At 48.9% G+C, this 19,895-nt stretch overlaps 1 protein-coding gene and 1 non-coding gene across 2 annotated transcripts; one reads left to right on the top strand and one right to left on the bottom strand.

The window, feature by feature from the left end:
* The first annotated feature begins 415 nt into the window (after positions 1-415).
* On the top strand, positions 416-18,136 carry Tmem53 (transmembrane protein 53). The gene is made up of 3 exons (XM_057784971.1): positions 416-545; positions 14,172-14,290; positions 17,454-18,136. The coding sequence occupies exons 1-3, from the start codon at positions 485-487 to the stop codon at positions 18,105-18,107; spliced, it is 834 nt and encodes a 277-aa protein (XP_057640954.1). The 5' UTR covers positions 416-484; the 3' UTR covers positions 18,108-18,136.
* LOC130884568 (U6 spliceosomal RNA) lies at positions 5,624-5,729 on the bottom strand. Its single transcript, XR_009058086.1, has one exon. It is a non-coding gene; the product is annotated as a U6 spliceosomal RNA (small nuclear RNA).
* Positions 18,137-19,895: the final 1,759 nt, after the last annotated feature.

Raw genomic sequence — 19,895 nt, 5'->3', positions numbered from 1 at the left:
CGCCTACTCTGTTTTATTCGTTTTTCTGCCTTCAGCCAGTGAACTGCTGCTGGTGATTCAGGTAGACGTAGTTAGATGTGCAAGTCCAAGTTTTTTTAGCAGGTACGAGAAGACAAAGTTCTGAGACACCCTGTAACACTTCAACTCTCCCACCTACTCTTACCTTCACAGGAGGGTGGGGACGCTCCGAGAGCGAGGCCCCGCTGGCCAATGCTTGATCTGGATCAAGAGAGTCAGCCAATTGCTGTGGGCCAAAGACAGGAGGGGAGGAGCGGGGTTGCTAGGGTCAGGCTAGTGGGTGCGGCGGGTGGCGCGGAGCGACTTGGTGGTTGCTAGGAGGGAGGTCACAGAACGCGGCTCAGGGATTGGGCAGCGCAGGACGGGGGCGGGGGAGTGGGGCGTGGCCCGGCGGCGTCTGGCCCAGGCGCGGTGAAACCGCGGGAGTTCCGGCGGGAGGCCCGTGCTGACGGCCCGCACCTTCACCATGGCCTCGGCCGAGCTGGATTACAGCATCGAGATCCCGGATCAGCCCTGCTGGAGCCAGAGTATGGACGGGGATTGGGGTGGTAGCCCAGCAGCAACGCCCCGCCTGTCCCACGGCCCCGCCCTCTCGCGGCCCGCCCCCTCCGGGGTCCGCCGGGCTGGATGGAGTTTTGCGGGGCGCACAGAGCCCCGCCCCCTGCGCCCCGCCTCCCCTCCCCCTCCCACTCGACTGAGGGTCTTTCTGTTCCACTCTAGTTTCTCAAGGCCCGAGTGAGTTCTGCCTCCCTTTGTAGCTGGAGCCCCCTCGAGGTTCACCCTAATTCTTTTGTTTTGGATCGGACTTCCCAATTCTCTCCCCTCATTGCCAAGTGTTGTTAGGCCCACCCTTCATTTTCAGAGGGCATGGAATCCTTGGGGAGCCCCTGGACCCCAGAAAAGTTCAGGGCACAGCGTGCCTAGTCCTTCTTGGCAGTGGTTAACAGATCAGTCTGTGAGGCCGGCTTGAACTCTGTCGAAATCCTATCTCCTGCTTTTGGTAATTGGATGACCTTCGGTAGACTTTCAATTCCAAATTTCAGTTTTCCCTATCAGTAAAAATGAGGAAAAATTACTGGTTGCATATGTGAGATTATTGGTGTAAAGGACTTGGCATAGGTCCTGATGGAAATGAGTTTAGTGGTTGGCATTTGGAATTAACATTGTTTATCCCCTACAGTCATATCATTAAAAAAGATGTGCGGGAGGCCTTACAAGGTTAGTAGCTTGTAAATCAGTATAAGTTGTTGGACCAGAGAATGGAACGTTGTCCTTGTTGGAAACTATGGCAGAGGAGGCTCTAAGTACAAGTAGGCCTCAGCTTCTGCTCTCTGGTCTGTTTGGAACAGCGTTTGTTTGTCCAGCTCATCAGAAGCTCATCGTAAAGCCTAGCTTCTGTCAGCAGCCTTCGCAGGCCCCTCTAGTCCCACCGTGTTTCCCTTGCTTGGGGCTTAGGATAGGGCATCAGCCTCTCAGCTCTCAAAGCGCGAATGACTGATTCTGTTTGTCCCTAGAGCTGGATCATTGGGCTTATGATGTGAAAGGACTTTTGACTTCAGCATGAGATGAAGTCGGTTAATATTGCTAGCCTTGCAGAACCATTAGCTGCAAAGGGCTGACTCTCCCCCTTCTGCATGGCCAGAAGGACAAGGGTTCTCTCTCTTCCCAGGTGGGTAGAGACTATCTTGGTTTGCATTTCTACCCTACCTCTTACTAGCTCTCTATCTTTGGCAAGTTTTTATTATTTATTTATTTTGGCAGGACTAGGGGATTGAACCCAGGGCCTGATGCATGGCTAAGGCAAGTTGCTTTACCACTATGCTGTTCTTAGCCCTTGTTAAAATTAGTTACATATTTATTTGTGTGTGCATGCTCACCATAGTGTGTGTGCACAGGACAGAGGACAGTTGGTTCTCTGCGGGGCTGGAGAGCTAACTCAGGTCATGTGGTTTAGCACATACTGGACAATCTCACCAATTCAGCCCTCCTTTTCTGACAGTCTCACCCTGTTGTCTAGACTGGCCTTGAACGTACTCAACTGCCCAAATAAGCTTGAAATTACAAATACTGTTCAATCTTTTCTAGTAGCTGGCATTCTAGGCACGTGCCACTGGAACTGGCTTTGGTAGATGATGATGATAATGATGCTGGAGACGGATTCTCCTGTGTAGTTCTCACTGTTCTGGGACTCATTATTATAGACCAGGCTGGCTTTGAATTTATGGAGATCTTCCAGGCTTTGCCTCCCAAGTGCTGCGATTAAAGATGTGCACTGCTACTCCCGGCTTTAGCACATCCTTGAATCATTCTGAGCCATGTATTTCTTCTGTGTCAGCTAGAAATAATCATAACGACCCCCTAGGACTGTGAAGGTCAACAGGGTAGAGGCTGCATGTGTGTCCTTGGAACTGAATGGCTTCTCCTCCAATGGGCTTCCCCTTGTTGCTTTAGAAGACTGGGGCTTAGAACTGGAAGACATCCAAGGGGCCAGTTACTCTACATCACACTGTAGGACATCGTGTTGTTGGAAGGATGCTTCCTCTCAGGCACCAGGGCCTGTTGGAGGAATCGTTAGACAGCACTTCCTGTTTTTCAACACATCAGTCTTCATTTGCTTCTGTCAGTTTGGCGTTTGCTGTGTCACTGCCAAGGGTGAGTTGTTGGTGCCTGAGGGATGCAAAGCTGTGGATTTCTGGAGAGAGGGGATGGGAAGCAGTGGCTTCACAACTATGGTTACCATCTGGAGAGTAAGTCGTCTTCCTTTCTAAGAGACAACTTCCTTCCTTCCTTGAATCTTTCCTCAAAGAGGAAAAACCTCCAGGGCTTTCATTGTTTCTTCTGCTGCCCTCTCAGTGTAAAGACCAGAGCTAAGTTGGAAGTCATGGACTGCTTCCCAAACCCCAACCCCAATCCCAGCCTAAACCCCAATACTACCTATAACCGTAACCCCAATCCAAACCCTGACCATAATCCTACCCAATACTACCCTTAACTGTAACCCCAGTCCAAACACTGACTCTAACCCAAACCCAACAGCAGCTTAAACCCTAATACTACTCTTAACTGTAATCCCAGTCAAAACCCTGACCTTAACCCAAATCCAACACCAGACTAAACACCAATGCTACCCTTAATTGTAAAACAAACCCTAACTCTAACCGAAACCCAACAGCAGCCTAAACACCAAAACTACCCAAAACCATGACCCAACCCTAACACTAACCCTAACTAAACATGAACTTAAACCCCAATACTATTGTTAACTGTAACACCAATCCAAACCCAAACCCTAACCCAAATCAAACACCAGCCTAAACCCCAATGCTACCATAAATGTAAAACCAAACCTAACTCTAACCCAACCCAACCCAAGCCTAAACACCAATGTTAACCTTAACTGTATACCCAGTCCTAACCTAAACAAGAAATATAACACTAAAACTAACCCAATCCCAATCTCATCCCTAAGACTAAATCCAACCCTAACCCTAACCCTAATCCCTAACCAATCTAGCCCTAACCCTAACAACAACCAAAGGCCTAAACACAATGCTAACCCTAACCCTAGCTCCAACCCTAATCCTAAATATAAGGCCAACAATAACCTTAACCCTAGCTCCAACCCTAACCCTAACATTAAGCCATCTCTAACAGAAACCCAAACCCTACGCACAAACCCTAACCATATTAGACGACTTTCATGCCTCCTTGAACCGTCTCTCCAGAATGAAGTACGATGAGGGCTTTCAGTTGTTTCTTCTGCTTATTTCCCAGAATGCATGCTCCAGAGATAATATGGAGGTCAGGGACTATTTCTCTAAACCCAAATCTAACCACAACCATAACCAAAGCTACAGCCCAACTGAAACACAAAACCTAAAACTAATTTAACACTAAACACTAACCTTATCTTTACCTGAACCATAACCCTAGGTTCAAACCTAACCTTAGCCCCTGACCCCTACACCTGAATCTGACCTTCACCTGACTCTGACCTAACCCTTAACCATAACCATAACCCTAATTCTAACGCTAAGCCTAAACCTAACCCCTAACCCAAATCTCACCCCTAACCCTAACAATAATCCCAACACTAACCCCAGCTCAAACCCAACTTCAATCTGAGCCATAATCCCAACCCTAAATATAACTCCAACCTAACCCTAACCGAACCCTAAATCCAACCCTAAAATTAATTCCAACCCTATCCCTAAACCTATGCATTACCCTAATCCCAACCCTCATCTTCAACCTATGCATCACTCTAACCCCAACCCTAAACCTAACTCTAACCCCAACTCTAAACCTGAATTCCCAACTGTAACCCTAATCTGCACCCCAACCTTAATGATAACTCCAAGCTTAACCCCTAATCCTGTTACCCTAACTCCAACCCTACCCCCAACCTTAACCTTAACCCAACCCTAACCCTAACTCAACCGTAACCTGTGTGCTATGGTCTCTGAACTTATCGGCTTCTGCTCTGTAGAAAGTTCCTCTGCAGGTTGCCCTGGCTGCACGGAATGACTCTTCGGAAGGCCCAGGGCAGAGAATGCCCTTCCTTTGTGGTTGCTCTTTAGTGAGGAAGTGTGCAGGATAGCCAGTCATATTTAGTTTCTGGAATTGCCTCACCCTTTCCCCGAATAGGAGGAAATCCAAGCACAGAGCCAAGTACTGCAGTGATTTGGCAGTTGGTGAGCAGCCATTACTAACTGTGTAGCGGTGGGCTAGAGTCATTCAGAGACCTGGGCTTTGTGTGCCAGTCCAGTCTGGGCACACTTGGGCCTAATGTGTGAGGTCTTGGATTTGATCTTCCAACAGTATGCTGACCCTACAAAATTCACAGAAACTTTGAAGACAGGGCTCTCACCCACTGAATTACCAGAAGACCTGAAGGCAGCCCCCCAAGATGACTCAGGGGTTCCAGCCTTCTCTTTTACCTGCCAGTGGTAAGGGTCAAAGAAATGTAGCCATATCTTTAAACTCAGCAAGCTTTTGCTGGCTCCAGGAAGCAGTGTTGGGCCCCACCACCATCATGAGGGGCCCGTGTTGAAGGGGTGGAGCTCCCAGAGGGCTGACAGGACCATGGCGGTCTTCAGACGTGCCAAAGCAAGGGATCAAGAGTCTAAGGGAGGCTTGGCAAGCTTTGGTAGTGAAGTCAAGACCCTCAGGAGGTGGCCATATATGAATGCATATGGTAATAATCCTAGCACAGGGGAGGCTGAGGCAGGAGGATTGCCATTCCAAGGTTAGTCTGAGCAAGACCCTGTCTCAAAAGAAAAAAAAAGAATGAAAGAGAGGAAGGAAGGAAGGAAAAAAAGAAGGAAGGAAGGAAGGAAGGAAAGGAAGGAGGGAAGGGACAATTAATAGTTCTTATCTGTAGGACCCCAAATATTGCTGCAACTGCCACCTTTTTCCAAAATGTTTCATTCATTTATTTAAAAAGCTCTGAACACATCTGGGTGGTGGGTGGCTCATGCCTTTGATCCCAGTACTCGGGAGGCAGAGGCAGGTGGATCTTCTGAGTCTGAGGCCAGCCTGCTCTACAGAGAGAGTTCAGGACAGCTAGGACTACAGAGAAACCCTGTCTCAAAAAACGCCAACAAAACAAGCCCTACTGAGTGCTTCATATATAGCATGTCATCTTTGCGCAGGGACCATGCTAGTCTTCTCTGTAATTATTCCAGTTTTAGTGTGTTGTTGAAGCATAAATTTTATTTATTTTCAAGTTCTCATGCCTTTTCTTCCATCCGTTAACAAGGGCATTGAAAGCCCTGCCTTTGAGGTCCAGGCCTAGTGTCCCCTTCACAGTTGTCATCCTCTGAGGTTGTCCATGCTGTGCCCCATCCACATGCCGGCTCTTTGGGACCTCCTTTCATTGTGTCACCCTGGCAGGAGGGGTACGCTTCATCGTGTTTCACAGATGAGGGGCGGACGTATGGAGGATGTGAACTATATTGCTCCAAGGAACCCTTCTCCAGCCTGAGAGCCTTACTCCAGAGCTTGTGAGCGTGAAGATTTTGCCTGGCACGAGGAAGGGCTGCTGGGATGCAATGCCGCAGAGCTAGCTGTACACAAAGACAGGGTGTCCACTGAAGTATTTTTATTATAGCCTCAAATTGGGAACAACATCATGTTCGATAATGGGAGACTGGTCATCATAAATTATGAAAACATTTTACAGCTGTTCTGCAGCCACTGAAAATAATGGTGTAAAAATATATAAACTGCCAGGGAAGGGTGTTAAAATATATCACTGAGTGAAAACAAGCGGACGGCAAAGGGTGTGATTCTGATTTTATTTGATGTTCATTTTCTACTTTTTCTACAGTGGGCATGCGGCAGAGTAATAATCATTTTTCTTATTGAACACTTTCTTTGAGCCTTCTGTAGTCATGATCTTGCTGAATTCTTTGTAGTGAGTATTACCCCATTTCACAGAGAGAGGAATTGGGGACTTAGCTAGGTCTGTTCCATAGTCACAGAGTTAAAGATGTGGGCTGATGTATGGTTTTGTGCGGTGTGGGTTCCTAGATGGAATATAGTTCCACTGTGTTATCTCAAAATCCAAACTTAAAGTCATTCGGATTAAATATAGGAGCAGAGAGACTCTAGAGAGGGTTTCTGGGGGAGGGTGGGATCATTTTCTAGTTTGCATTTTAAAAGCACGTACGTTCCTCGTGGTTTGATTCTTGCCTCCCATTAAAGACAGCCTGTGTCATGTTGGCCCTCTTTGTCTTCTCCACACGCCCCTGGGACACAAGCAATCTAATTTATGCCTTAGTTTATGACTTGAACTGCTTGCTGAACAGCAGACATATTTGTAATTCTTGTGTTTCCAGCGTCCCGTTATTTCTTGACAGACGACAGGCTTCCTGGGATTGAGTTATTTTTGTAGCATGCTCAAGTAGTGTCAGGGTAGAAAAGAATTTTTCTTCATTCCCAAGGGCTTCTGGGTATCCTTAACCGTGCTGGCTTGGCGGCTTTGATGGGACTACCTTCCCTATTGAAGTTCTGAAATGGTTTTATAACTTCCCTTACAAAATTGATACTCTCTGCTTTGAAATCTTTTTTGTTGTTGTTTGTTTTGTTTTGCTTTTGCAGTATCTCAGGGTCTTACCCAGGATAGACAAGTTCTACCTCGGAGCTGCACCACAGCCCCATTTTTTTTTTTTTTTTTTTTTTTTTTTTTTTTTTTTTTTTTTTTTAGAAAATGGGTTAAAAACCCATGGAATAAAAGAACTGTAAGCCGGCTGTGGTGGTGCACATCTGTAATCCCTCACGTAGCGAGGAGAGGCAAGAGGATCAGAGCTCAGGGCTCCTCAACTCTGCAGCAAGCTCAAGGCCATGAGACCCTGGCTCAAAAAGGAAACTGTGTCTAATTTCAGAGAGATTTGCCATTAATATTTGATGTTTTTTTGCCGTGTATAGAATGGCTGTGTGTACATTTAGATGATATTCTTTTATGATAGTATTTTGCAGCTTACTTTTTCAGTTACCATTTTTAAAAAAATGATATTGAGATATAATTCACATATCATAAAGTACATCTTTTTAACATGTACAATTTATTGTTTTTTAGTGTGTCCACAGAGTTGTGAAAACATCAATAGGATCCAATTCTAGAAGTTTTTACACTGGAAAAGGAATCTTGGACTCATTGGTGGTCACTCTCCCCCTTCCTTCCACCTGTTGACAACCATGGTCTGCCCTCTGTCTCCATGGATTTGCCTTTTCTGGAATCATCTGCTATTTTATATGAATGGAATCATCTGCTGTTTTTGACCTTTCCTCCTTTCCCTTAGCATGGTGTTTTGAAGGCTCGTCTGCAGAGCTGGGTAGCACTCTAGTCTTCATGACTGAATAGTATGTCTTTGCACAGCACGTCCCTTTCACACGGTGTGAACATTACGAGAATTCACATCCAAGCTTCTGCATGGACCGTGGTTTTCAGTTCTTAGGGGTGAATTATTGGGTCACAAGCGACTCAGTGTTTAGTATTTGTGTTTTGAGATAGAGTCTTTGTCTTAGTTTGGGTTTCTGTTGCTGTGATGAAACTCCGTGACCAAAGCAACTTGGGGAGGAACGGGTTTATTTGACTTAAGCTTCCATATCACTGTTCGTTATCGAAGGAGGTCAGGACAGGAACTCAAACAGAGCAGGGACCTGGAGGCAGGAGCTGATGCAGAGGTCATGGAGGGGAGCTGCTTACCAGCTTACCCCTCATGGCTTGCTCAGCCTGCTTTCTTGTGGAACCCAGGACCACCAGCCCAGAGGTGGCACCACCCACAGTGGGCCAGACCTTCCCCACTAGGAATATGCCCTATACCTGGATCTTGTGGAGCATTTTCTCAATGGAAGCTCCTTTTTTTTAGTTGACTCTGGCTGTGTCAAGTTGACATAAGACCAGCCAGGTCAGTATAGCTGTGTGTGCCAGGCTGACTGGAAATTTGATTGGCAGCCCAGGTTTTACTTGAATTCACAGGTCCTCTGCGTCTACCTCAGAACTGCTGGGTTAAGTGCATTTCCGATATGTGAGGAACCGCCAAATGGTTGTCCAAAGTGGTCATATCATTTCCCCGTCCTACCAGGAGTGGGAAGGGCTGGCTTCCCTAGCAGGGCTTCTGACCCTCCGACTACCAGGAGTGGGAAGGGCTGGCTTCCCTAGCAGGGCTTCTGACCCTCCGACTACCAGGAGTGGGAAGGGCTGGCTTCCCTAGCAGGGCTTCTGACCCTCTGACTACCAGGAGTGGGAAGGGCTGGCTTCCCTAGCAGGGCTTCTGACCCTCCGACTACCAGGAGTGGGAAGGGCTGGCTTCCCTAGCAGGGCTTCTGACCCTCCGACTTTGGTGATAGCTCTTCTTGTAAGCATCAAGTGATGTTTTGCTGTAGTTTTGGCTTTCATTCCCCTAATGACTATGAAGATAAACATCTTTCCATGTTCTCAGTTGTTCGTCATCGGTGACGACGAGCTCTTGCTGTGCAAGCAGGAGGTCTGAGCTTCGGTGTCAGCACCATGTAAAAAGCTGGGGATGGCCACACACACGTTCCTGTAACCTTCATGCTGGGGGAGCAGGAGAGACAGGACAGTCACTGGGGTTTCCTGCCAGCTTTGCCCCAGGCTCGGTGAGAGGCCCTACCCCAGAGAATAGGTAGAGAGTTACAGAGCAGGGCACTTCACGTCCTCCTCCGGCTTCCGTATGTGTGTGCCCATGTCCATACAAGGGTGCACACCTCACATATGTATACCATACTCATTTATATACACGTGTATTCTCTCTCTCTGCTCCCCCCACACAATGGGCACACACACACATACACACAAACACACACACACATACACACACACTTGCTTATTTGTTTTAGTTTAGGTTTTAAGAGTTTTAAGTATATTATGAATACAAGTACCATATCAGAGGTGAGTCTTTCTCCCCCTCCCCCCTCCCCCCCGTTCTTTCTTTCTGAAGGTGTACTTTAAAGTATAAAAGTTGGCCCTGGAGAAATGGCCTGTAGGTTAAGAGCACTTGTTGCCTTTCAGAAGCCTTGTGTTCTGTATCTATCATCCATCTGGAGGCTCATAGCCACCTTAATCTAGTTCCAGGGTGTCCAGCCTCAGTAGGCACCAGGCACACACACAATGCACCATACACACAGACAGGCAAAACATTCACCCAGGTAAAATAAAAATTAAAAAGAGTGCAGACATTGAAATCTTAGCTTATCTGTTTTGTTTGTTCTCTGCGATGTTGGCGTCAAGCCCAAAACTGTTGCTCAGCCAAGATCCCAAGATGTTCTCCTTTCTGACAGGATGGAGTTTGTGTGTGTTGGTGCTCTGCCTACATGTTTATCCGTGCACCACGTGCATGCCTGGTGCCCACAGAGGTTATGAGAGGGAACACTGGATCCCCTGGAATGGAGTTACAGATGGTTGTGAGCTGCCATGTGGGTGCTGGGAATTGAACCCAAGTCCTCTGGAAGAGCAGTCAGTGCTCTTAACCACTGAGCCATCTCTCCGGCCCCTAGTTTTAATTCTTATGCTGATGTTTGTGACCTACTGAAATTTCGCGTGTTTCAAGATGATTATGAATCTGTTTTCTTTTTCTTGCTGTGTAGGTCAGGCTGGCCTAGAGCTCTCAACCTCCAGAGTGCTAGGATTAGAAGTGTGTGACGCCACCCCGTGCCTGTGACTGTCTCCCTGTCATTTCCTTCTCCTGTTCCTTTTTGTTTGTTTATTTTCATTTTCTGAGACAGGGTTTCTTTGTGTAACAGCCCTGACTGTCCTGGAATTTGCTTTATAGACCAGGCTGGCCTCGAACTCATAGAAATCCCCTTGTCTCTGCCTCCTGAGAGCTGGGACTAATGCGTGGCCCACGCCCACCTGGCCTCCCCCATCCTTGTTTCCCTCCTTTGCCACCGCTTGCCTCACCATAGCAGCCCAGCTTCTCCAGCAAACACTGCCTGTGCATGGAAGGAGAACATGATGTTGGTGGGTGCACCCCACTCGTCTCATGGTTGGGATGGGGGTGTGATAATCGTATAGCTGCTGAGCTTCCGTGCAGGCCAACCATGGTGCTGTCCACCGGGCGTGTGGTGACAAATGTGGTGGATGTCACTTCCTGCATTGCAGAGTCTGCTGGTTAAGGGGAGAGTGACAGACATTAAACACGTGTGTGAGTCTACAGTAATCAGTAACAGATTGATTTCCCATCCCAGAACTTTTATTCTCTCTCTATTGCCATGGTATAAAGCCCCCAAATCAGTGGACTCAGACCCAGTCCCACTCTTTACTGCCCTTCTGCCTGTTGCTCTCTGTCTTCCAGGGTCCCAGCTCCAGGGCTGCTTACTGTGGCCAAGATGGCTTATCACAGCCCTGCCCTACCCATGCCCTCTGTCTACCCTGCATGCCCCCACTGAACCTTTGAGACATGGCAGGGAACATGACTTCCTCAGGTAGACTTTCCTTGGCCACTATCACTCTCCCAGCCACATTTTAAAGGTTGCTTTTATAGAATGTCCATGTATAGGATCTAAAGGGACAGCTGTGGGTAAAGCCTCCTGCGAAAATGCTTGCCTATTGTGCGCATGGCACTGGGTTCCACTTATGAACTGCAGAGGGGCAGTGTGCACTCCCCGCAGCCAGTGAAGAGCATGTTGGGTACAGACGCTGGTGGCCACAGAGATTGGTTCTCAGGAGGGAGTGCTTAGGCTTTGGGAGTGGGCAGGATGTCTGGGCACTGGTGTCTTCACGGATCTCTCCCCAGAGCTGAGTCCTAGATCCCAGTGTGGAAGGACAGTTTGAAAGCCCTGCAGAGCCTGCTCAAGTCTCTGTTTAGAAATGCCCGTCCTGTGTTTGTGTGGGGCTGCCTTGTTGTCGTGTGGCCACCGGTGGATATGCTATCCGGTGGCTTCACTCCAGAGGTCCGTCCCATGGGTTAACCCAGGAGCCTGCAGCTGCCTGAGCTTCGGTGGTGGGCAAGGCTGGGCTGGTCCCCACCCACATAGTGCAGATCCTGAGGTGCCCACCTGGCAGAAGGTGGAGGGGCACAGGGATAAGAAAGGCTGTGATTGTTTGGAGCCACCTGGGTTAGTAGAGCCTGGAAGGGATAGCACATGTCCGCAAGGGGCTGAGGGTCTGGCAGCTTCTGTTCCATCTGGCCTAGAGCCCTGTGGGTGCGGGCAGTTAATCTCTGAAGGCCAGAGTCGTGCTCCTCAAGAGCAGGAACACTGAACAGTTCAATCACATTAATTTCCACAGGAAATTGTTGTCTTCCTTTTGTCCAAAGGTTAGTGATTTATATTTACCGTCTTCGTAACTAGCCTTGAAATTTAGTGTTGCCAGGTCACCACTAGCATCAATAAATTTCAGGTGTCAGCTGAGCATAGCCAAGTGGCTTGGTCCTTGGAAGGGTACGTGCCAGCCCGTTTTAGAGGTCGGCTGTCTAGCTATAGACAGACCTTGTGCAAATGCCCCACAGAGGGGGTGGCACTCACTTGCAGGGAAAATGAGGTAGGTGGTGCATGATTTTGGGGAGGCTCTTCAGACAGGCATAGTGCAGGCAGCTTGGGCTCCTAAGACTATCACTGAAGGAGACATGCTTCCAGCTGTGGCTGAAGCTAACCCTGGTGATGCTCAGGGTGGGTAGCAGGAACTACAGCATACCTGCATCATGGTTATAGAGGCTAAACTTGCATGAAAGCAGGAACTTTTTCTGTAAAGAGACAGTAATAGTTAAGGCTTTGCGAGCCATCAATGTCTTTTGTGGTCACTCCTCGGTGCTGTTTTCATCTGAAGGTAGCCATAGACAATAGATAAATTGGGTAAGAATGGTTATGTTTCAGCGTAACTTATTTATTTATTTATTTACTTATTTATTTTTAGGCAGGGTCTTGTGTTGCAAAGACTCGTCTCAAACTCACTATGTAGGCAAAGGTGACCTTGAACTTCTAATCCCCCTGATTCACTCCCCAAGTGCTGAGGTATCAGGCATGTACTGCCGTGCAGGGTTTAAGGTGTTGGGGAGTGAATCCACAGCTTTACACTTGTTAGGCCAGCATTCTGCTATGTGAGTTACATCTCCAGACCCCAATAAAACTGTGTATGTGCCCCATAGGCACGCTCAGGTGATGGGGATTTAACCCACGGCTTGATTTATGCCAGGCAAGCTGTCTGCTACTGATCTACAGTTTCAGGCACCACATGAGACTTTTTGTAAATTTATAGATTTATGTGTTTGTTTGTTTGCTTATTTGTTTTCGAGACAGGATTTCTCTGTGTAGCCCTGGCTGTCCTGGAACTTGCTTTGTAGACCAGGCTGGCCTTGAACTCACAGAGGTCCACCTGCCTCTGCCTCCTGAGTGCTGGGATTAAATGCTTGTGCCGCCACCACCTGCTATTTATTTATTTTTAGATTGGGTATCTCTAAGTAGTTTTGACTGTCCTGGAACTCTCTATGTAGACCAGGCTAGCCTCAAATCCCAAAGATCCATGTGCCACCATGCCCAGCTATATACATAGAAATTTAAATTGTGTGTTTTTTTTTTAAAGACTGTGTTTTCATATGTAGCCCAGGCAGCTCTCCACCAGTCAGTCCCCCTGCCTCAGCTTCTTGTGTGCTAGATTGTAGGTATGTGTTGCCACACTGATTTTTTTCTAACCATTTAAAAATGTAAAAAGTGTAGGCACCTGGCATAGTGGTGCATGCCTTTAATCTCAGGAGACAAAAGCACATGGATCTCTGTGAGTTCGAGGCCAGTCTGATCTACATAGAAGTAAAAGCCTGAGCTTGAGGTACTCAGTGGTAGACTACTGTGGAGCCCTCAGCTTGATCCCCAGCAATGTAAAATAGACAATGACAAACAAAGCAAATAAACCATTTTTGGAGCTGGGCAGGTGGCTCATATCCCCAGGACCACTGTCAAACTGGGCAGAGCAGCACACATCTGTGACCCCAGTGTTGAGGGGAGGCAAAGACAAGTGGATCCTGGAGCTCATCAGCTGGCCAGCCTGGATGAATCGATGAGCTCTGAGTTCACTGAAAGACTGCTCCACAAACAAGGTGGAGAAGGATTGAGAAAGATCCCCAGTGACCTCTAGCATCCACAGTGCACGCACACACCACATGGACAAGTGCATACACTACACAAACACGCACCATTTTAGCTCATGGACCATAGAAAACAGTGGGTTGGCGAGATGACTCCATGGGCTAAGGCATTTGCTACCAAGTCTAACGACTCGAGTTTGATCCCCAGGACCCACATGAAGGAAGGAGAACCAACTCCAAAGGTTATTCTCTGACCCCAAACACTCACACCTTGGACACATGGCCCTTTCCACACAAAGATATAAATGTAGTCTTTGAAAATGAAAGAAATCAGTCTGATTTAGCCCATAGGTCATGGTTCCCTGGGATGGGAGGTGATGTTGTCTGGAAAGGGAAGCCACTGTATTTTCATGGGATTTGAGTTACTGAAATATGTCATCCTCATGTGGGTTTCTCCGGTGATGCTACGGCGCCTTGACAGAGGTCGATGAAAAGGCACTTGGCCGGGAGCCACCTAGAGACTGGGCCACCTGTTGGTTTCTTCCTACAGCTCTCGATTGGTCAGAACCCCAATCCTGCCTGTGTTGACAGTCCCTATTTGTGTTTCAGGGACCCCCAGCCAAGGTGGGAAGGAGGCCAGGAAGCAGCTGCCTGTGGTGATTCTCTTGGGCTGGGGTGGCTGCAGGGACAAGAATCTGGCCAAGTATAGTGCCATCTACCACAAAAGGGTGAGTACTGGGGCCAGTGCTTGCATGGGCTGTGGACCTCTGCTGCTCTTGGGTGCTTTGTGGGAGACATTAAGCTTGGCGGCTTCCCCTCTGGGCTGGAGCAAAGATTGACCACCCTAGAGTAGTGCCGAAGGCCCGTGAGGAAGACAGCGGACTTGGGACTCTGTCAGGATGACACCATGTCCTCATGCTGCTGTTCCAGTCCCCTGACCTGTTTCTCCTTCCCCCAAGGCCTTGATGTATTCCCTGGTTGTAGAGTAAGCTCACACCCCAAATCCCTGACCATGCCTCTTTGAATGGCAGGAGCCAGGGCAGGGTGCAGACTTAGTTTCCTAGGACGTCTTCCCTTTCTGACCAGGTGAGCTTAGGACTGACTGCGCCTTCCCTTTCCTTTTCCATTTTTGGGGTCAGAGGGCCTCAGAGAAGAGTCACACTTTTTAGGCCTCTCTAAAATTCGGATGTGGAGGTTGTGGTAGCCAGCAAGAGCCCCAGGAGGGCCTGGGTGCAGTGTGGAAAACCCCCTTTTACATGTATAGTCAGATCTCCTCAAAGTAGCCTTCAGAAGGGTACAAATCAAGGAGACAAAGTGTATATGTTTAGAGGCGATGCCAGGGCCTGGTCCACAGAGGATTAAGTGAGACTGTGAAGTGAAACTAGGTTTGCCATTAAGAAAGCCCATTGCTGACCGGGTGGTGGTGGCACACGTCTTTAAGCCCAGCCCTTGGGAGGCAGAGGCAGGAGGATCTCTGAGTCCATCCTGGTCTACAGAGCGAGTTCCAGGACAACCAAGGCTATATAGAGAAGCCTTGCCTTGAAAAACCACACACACACACACACACAGAGAGAGAGAGAGAGAGAGAGAGAGAGAGAGAGAGAGAGAGAGAGAGAGAGAGCCCTTCGCTGCAGAGTGTGTGGAGGGACAATTGGGAGTGCTGACACTGGAAGTCAGTAGTATGAAGGGGTTTTGGTGACTCGGGTGCAGAGGAGTCTGGGGCCAAGCTCATAGGAAGAAGCATGCTAGGGACCAGGCTGGGTCTCTTTATAAGTAGAGTTGTGGTTTTGAGACAAGAACATTAAAAGAGAGTTCATAGGTTCTAGGGTGATGGGACATAGCAGGAGTAGTTTAGGGAAGCCATGAGGAACCCAGACTTAATGAAGAGACTTCTACAGGGAAAGGGGAGTGGATGGCCGTGAAGACCCCAGAGGGCATGCCAGGCCGGCAGACAGAGTCTTCGGGAAGGTGGGCGGCCTTTGCAGAGAGTGAGGCCGTTATGTGGGCAGAAGGTGTGAGGAAGAAAGTGGGTGAAGGGTCCCAGGGGAGACAGGAGCTGAGGTGGCAAAAAGAGGATGGGCGCGAAGAAAAGTTTTCCAGTCTAAAACTCCATTTTTTTTTAATTTGAAAGAAAACACCACCTTATTTTCTACCACCCAGAGACTGCCTCAGCTTATCCTGTAAGGGGTGCGTCCGTCTAGGTTTTCTCTGCCGTTTATCTCAGTAGGATGTAGTTACTGTGTGTGGCCTGCTTTCCTTTAGACCATGTGCTCCGTCTAGTCCTGTTAGTAACTTCTCGTTGCGTCCCATCTCCAGTCCCTGTCTGGACACCCAAGAAGCAGGTTCCCGAAGCATCTCAGGCAGCTGATTTGTCCAACCCCAGAGTCCAGTCCAGGGCTAAACACTGCAGTTAATGCTTGTGTTTCTTGTGATTTGATTTGGCTCACCGGAGACTGGGCGGTAAGGGTATATTTGTAAGAATGTGTGACCCACCTGCTGCTGGGGAAAGAGCCTCTGTCAGGCATAGGCATTTGGGAGTGTGGGTGGTCTTCTGCAGCCCCCCTGGAGAGTTTTTAGCGCCTCCATGGCTGGAAGCCCAGGGGTCTATGGCTGGTGAGCATGGCTGGCCTTTCCTGTTTGGGTCATCAGAGAACTGTGCCCACACCCTTCTCCCCTTGTTATTTCTGTGAGGATTCACTTTGTGCCAGGTGTCATTTTTGTCAGTTGAGATACATTTTTTTTTTTTTATTTAACTTCTACCATAACCTTTTGAGGTGGGTGTCATCCCAATTATAGATGGGGACCCAGACAGAGAAAGAGGAAGTAAATTACTCTTTGCCCAGACACTTAATAAGTGGCAGGGCCGAGAATTAAGTATAGACCTGCCAGACCCCAGAGCCTGCCCTACTAAGATGCCCCTGACACAGAGGCTCCTTGTCGCTAGAGCAAATTAATAAGGGGTTAAGGCCCAGACAGGGTAGTGTCTGGTGCCTTTTCCAACTGGCCTTCAAGGGGTCCTGCCAGTAAGGGTATGGAAGCCGAAAGTGAGCTTGGGCCTAGGTTTTTGGATTTAAGAGCAACAATGTTCTCTGGATTTAGAATTTCTTTCATTGTTTTGTTTCTGTTTCCCTCCCTTCCCTCTTCTCTCCCTCCCTCCTTTCCTCTCTTTCTGGTTTGGAATTTTAAGATGAGTGTGAGGAATGATCCTAAGTCCAGGAACCAGCTATAATTAAAGGTCAGATCCCCAAAACCAGACAGTGTGGCCTCTTGTTTTCAGGGCACCGCAGCAGGGAAGGGGACAGGACTGCTAAGCAGATCTGGCTCGGAAGCGCCCTCTGGTGGCTAAGGCTGGGGCCTGCATGCCTTCCCTCTGTCTCATGGGGATGCAAAATAGCTGCAACACGCTGTCTCCCAAGACACAAGGCCTTAACTATGCAAGGTCTGGGGCAGGAGAACAGCCATAGAAGGAACTGCAGTGAAGAGACTCTTCTAGTTGGATCAGAAGTCTCCAAAAACATGCTGTCAGCTTCAGGCATCAAATTCCTTCCCAGGCTGAGGCGGCATGAACAGCATGAAGCAGGGTATTGGAAAAGAAGCCTTGAGCACGTCTTTAATCCCAGCACTGGGGAGGCAGAGGCAGGAGGATCTCTGTGAGTTCGAGGCCAGCCTGGTCTATAGAGCTAGTTCTAGGACAGCCAGGCTACACAGAGAAACCCTATCTCAAAAACAAAACAAAACAAAACAACAAAAACTAGCAAATAAACACCACCACCACCACCGACAAAACAAAAAAGGCCTTGCGTGTGCTTCCACTCTGCTGGCTTCTGACTAAACTGTGTCCACCACCCCACCATCTCCCTGGGACTGACCTGGTCCCTCTCGTCTCTCCAGGGCTGCATTGTGATCCGATACACGGCCCCCTGGCACATGGTCTTCTTCTCTGAGTCCTTGGGCATCCCCTCACTTCGTGCGATGGCCCAGAAGCTGCTCGAGCTCCTTTTTGACTACGAGATTGAGAGGGAACCGCTGCTCTTCCATGTGTTCAGCAACGCCGGCGTCATGCTCTACCGCTACGTGCTGGAGCTCCTACAGACCCACCCACGCTTCAGCCACCTGCACGTGGTGGGCACCATCTTTGACAGTGGTCCTGGTGACCGCAACCTGGTAGGGGCCCTGAGGGCCCTGGCAACCATCCTGGAGCGCTGGCCTGCTGCGCTGCGCCTGTTGCTCCTGGTGGCTTTTGCCATGGTCATAGTTCTGTTCCACTTCCTGCTCGCTCCGTTCACGGCCCTCTTCCACACCCACTTCTATGACCGGCTGCAGGACTCGGGCTCCCACTGGCCTGAGCTCTACCTCTACTCCAAAGCTGACGCGGTGGTCTCAGCCAGAGACGTGGAACGCATGGTAGCGGCACGCCTGGCTCGCCAGGTCCTGGTGCGCTCGGTAGACTTTGTGTCATCCGCACACGTCAGTCACCTCCGTGACTACCCTACTTACTATACAAGTCTGTGTGTCGACTTCATGCAAAACTGTGCCCAGTGCTGAGGTTCTGCTGCAGAAATAAACACCGGGTGCCTTCCTCAACCTGCATCTGTCCTGGGGGCTGCTGCCACGGCTGCTCCCACAGACCTTGGGGTGGGAGTGCCAGGGCAAGTTTCTGTGGGGCAGCCTTGCATTTGGACAAATGCAGTGTTCTTATGGTGTTTGGGCTGGAAAAGGTTAACAGTGTGTGTGTTGGGTGAATGGCTTAGGCTAAACCCCAGAGTTGTTTTGAAAAAGGGGGCGGGGGGCTGAGGAGATAGTTGTAAAGTGCTGGCTGTACTTTACAAACCCAGAACACATTTTTTTTTAAAAAACCAGGCATGGTGACATACACTTAATTTCCCACCTCTGGGGAATTGGGGATAGTCAGCTGCTTGGAGACTGGTCAACTAGCCTAGCCGAATGGTGAGCCCCAGACCAGTGAGAGGACCTTTCTCAAAAACCAAGGTGAATTATCCCTAAGGGATTACACCCTACCTCTGGTCTCCACATGCATATTGCACACAAGTGTAGCTGCACACACAGAAACACACCTGGATTGTGGTGAAAACTCTTTGCATGGACCTCTGAACAAAACTCCAGATGTGCAGTCAGTGTCCCGCCGTTAACTGGGAGGAAGCACCTATGTGGACAGCTTGATGGCAGATTCCCAGCTCTCCAGCAGCTCTGCACGATCGAGAACTTAATCATCTTGGAGAGCTAAAGTTTTATACTTGTTCCCAGAATCGATCTTAGGTGTGTGTGTGTGTGTGTGTGTGTGTGAGAGAGAGAGAGAGAGAGAGAGAGAGAGAGAGAGAGAGAGAGAGAGAGAGAGAGAGAGCGACCAGGCTGCCTCGATCTCACTATGTGGCTGAGGATGACTTTGAACCCCTGATCTTCCTGTCTCCGGCTCCCAGGGACTGGGATGATAGGCATATGCCACCATGCCTGGCTTGAATTTTCACTTCTTGAATGGAAGGTACCTTAAGTAGCAAGAGAGGCCGGGAAGCAGGGCTGTGATCTCTCTGGAAGGAAAAGGCTCCCCAGTGAGCACTGTCCCCCATCTGGCCTGTCACTCAGAGAGGTTGTCTCTGACCGTGTGGTTTGAGAATCTGATACAGACACCAGATGAGGTCTGAGGATTGCGGTATTTGGGGCCTGCCTGGTACCACACTTTTTTAGGAGGCCATTGAATCTGAGGAATTTGATGGCTCTGTATTTAACAGGAAGACTAAGTGGGGAGTAGAAAGGCCGTCATACTCAGTAGGAGGGAGGAGGATGTGTCTAAGAGGCCAGAACCAGGGTCGGGGATTCCTGCTGAAATTACACTCCCATTTCTTAAAAGATACTCCCACTCAGTACCCTCCAGAAGGGGGAGATGACTGTACCCATAAGTCCTACCATCTACTGTGTTACAAGTCACGGCTGCACAATTCTGGCACATGGTAAGCTAGGCATTCAGTAAGTATTTGTCGATTGAACTTTCTGTCATCAAGGGACTTGGGTTTCAACGAAGGGTTTTCAAAGTTTGGCAAGCAATTGAAATCTGTGGGTGGGTGGGTGGGTGGGTGACTCCTAAGTCCCCAATGAGTGATGGACCCCAAGTCTCGAGAGGCCAACTGTATTTGCAGGGCATCAAACCTCCAGTTCTGAGCTACTTTTCTGAGTCCTTGGAGATGTGGTTGCATTCCTACCCGTGGCCAACAGGTGGCAGTGTTGCTTGTGCCATGAGACAGCCTAAGTCATGCTTTGGTGGGATGCCTGCACTGTAAAAGTGCCCTCCCTATTAAAGAGTCCTTGGCCCCAGGGTGG

This window comes from Chionomys nivalis, chromosome 11, assembly GCF_950005125.1.
Source record: "Chionomys nivalis chromosome 11, mChiNiv1.1, whole genome shotgun sequence".
Classification (NCBI taxonomy): Eukaryota; Metazoa; Chordata; class Mammalia; order Rodentia; family Cricetidae; genus Chionomys; species Chionomys nivalis.
Note: the sequence above shows the minus strand (reverse complement) of the source record. Positions and strands in the feature narration are given on the sequence as shown.

Bases quoted from the DNA above. Each gene is read 5' to 3' on its own strand.
- Tmem53 (XM_057784971.1), top strand. From the start codon at position 485: ATGGCCTCGGCCGAGCTGGATTACAGCATCGAGATCCCGGATCAGCCC. The intron at 546-14,171 runs GTATGGACGGGG...TTTGTGTTTCAG, and splicing joins TCAGCCCTGCTGGAGCCAGA to GGACCCCCAGCCAAGGTGGG. The intron at 14,291-17,453 runs GTGAGTACTGGG...TCGTCTCTCCAG, and splicing joins GTGCCATCTACCACAAAAGG to GGCTGCATTGTGATCCGATA.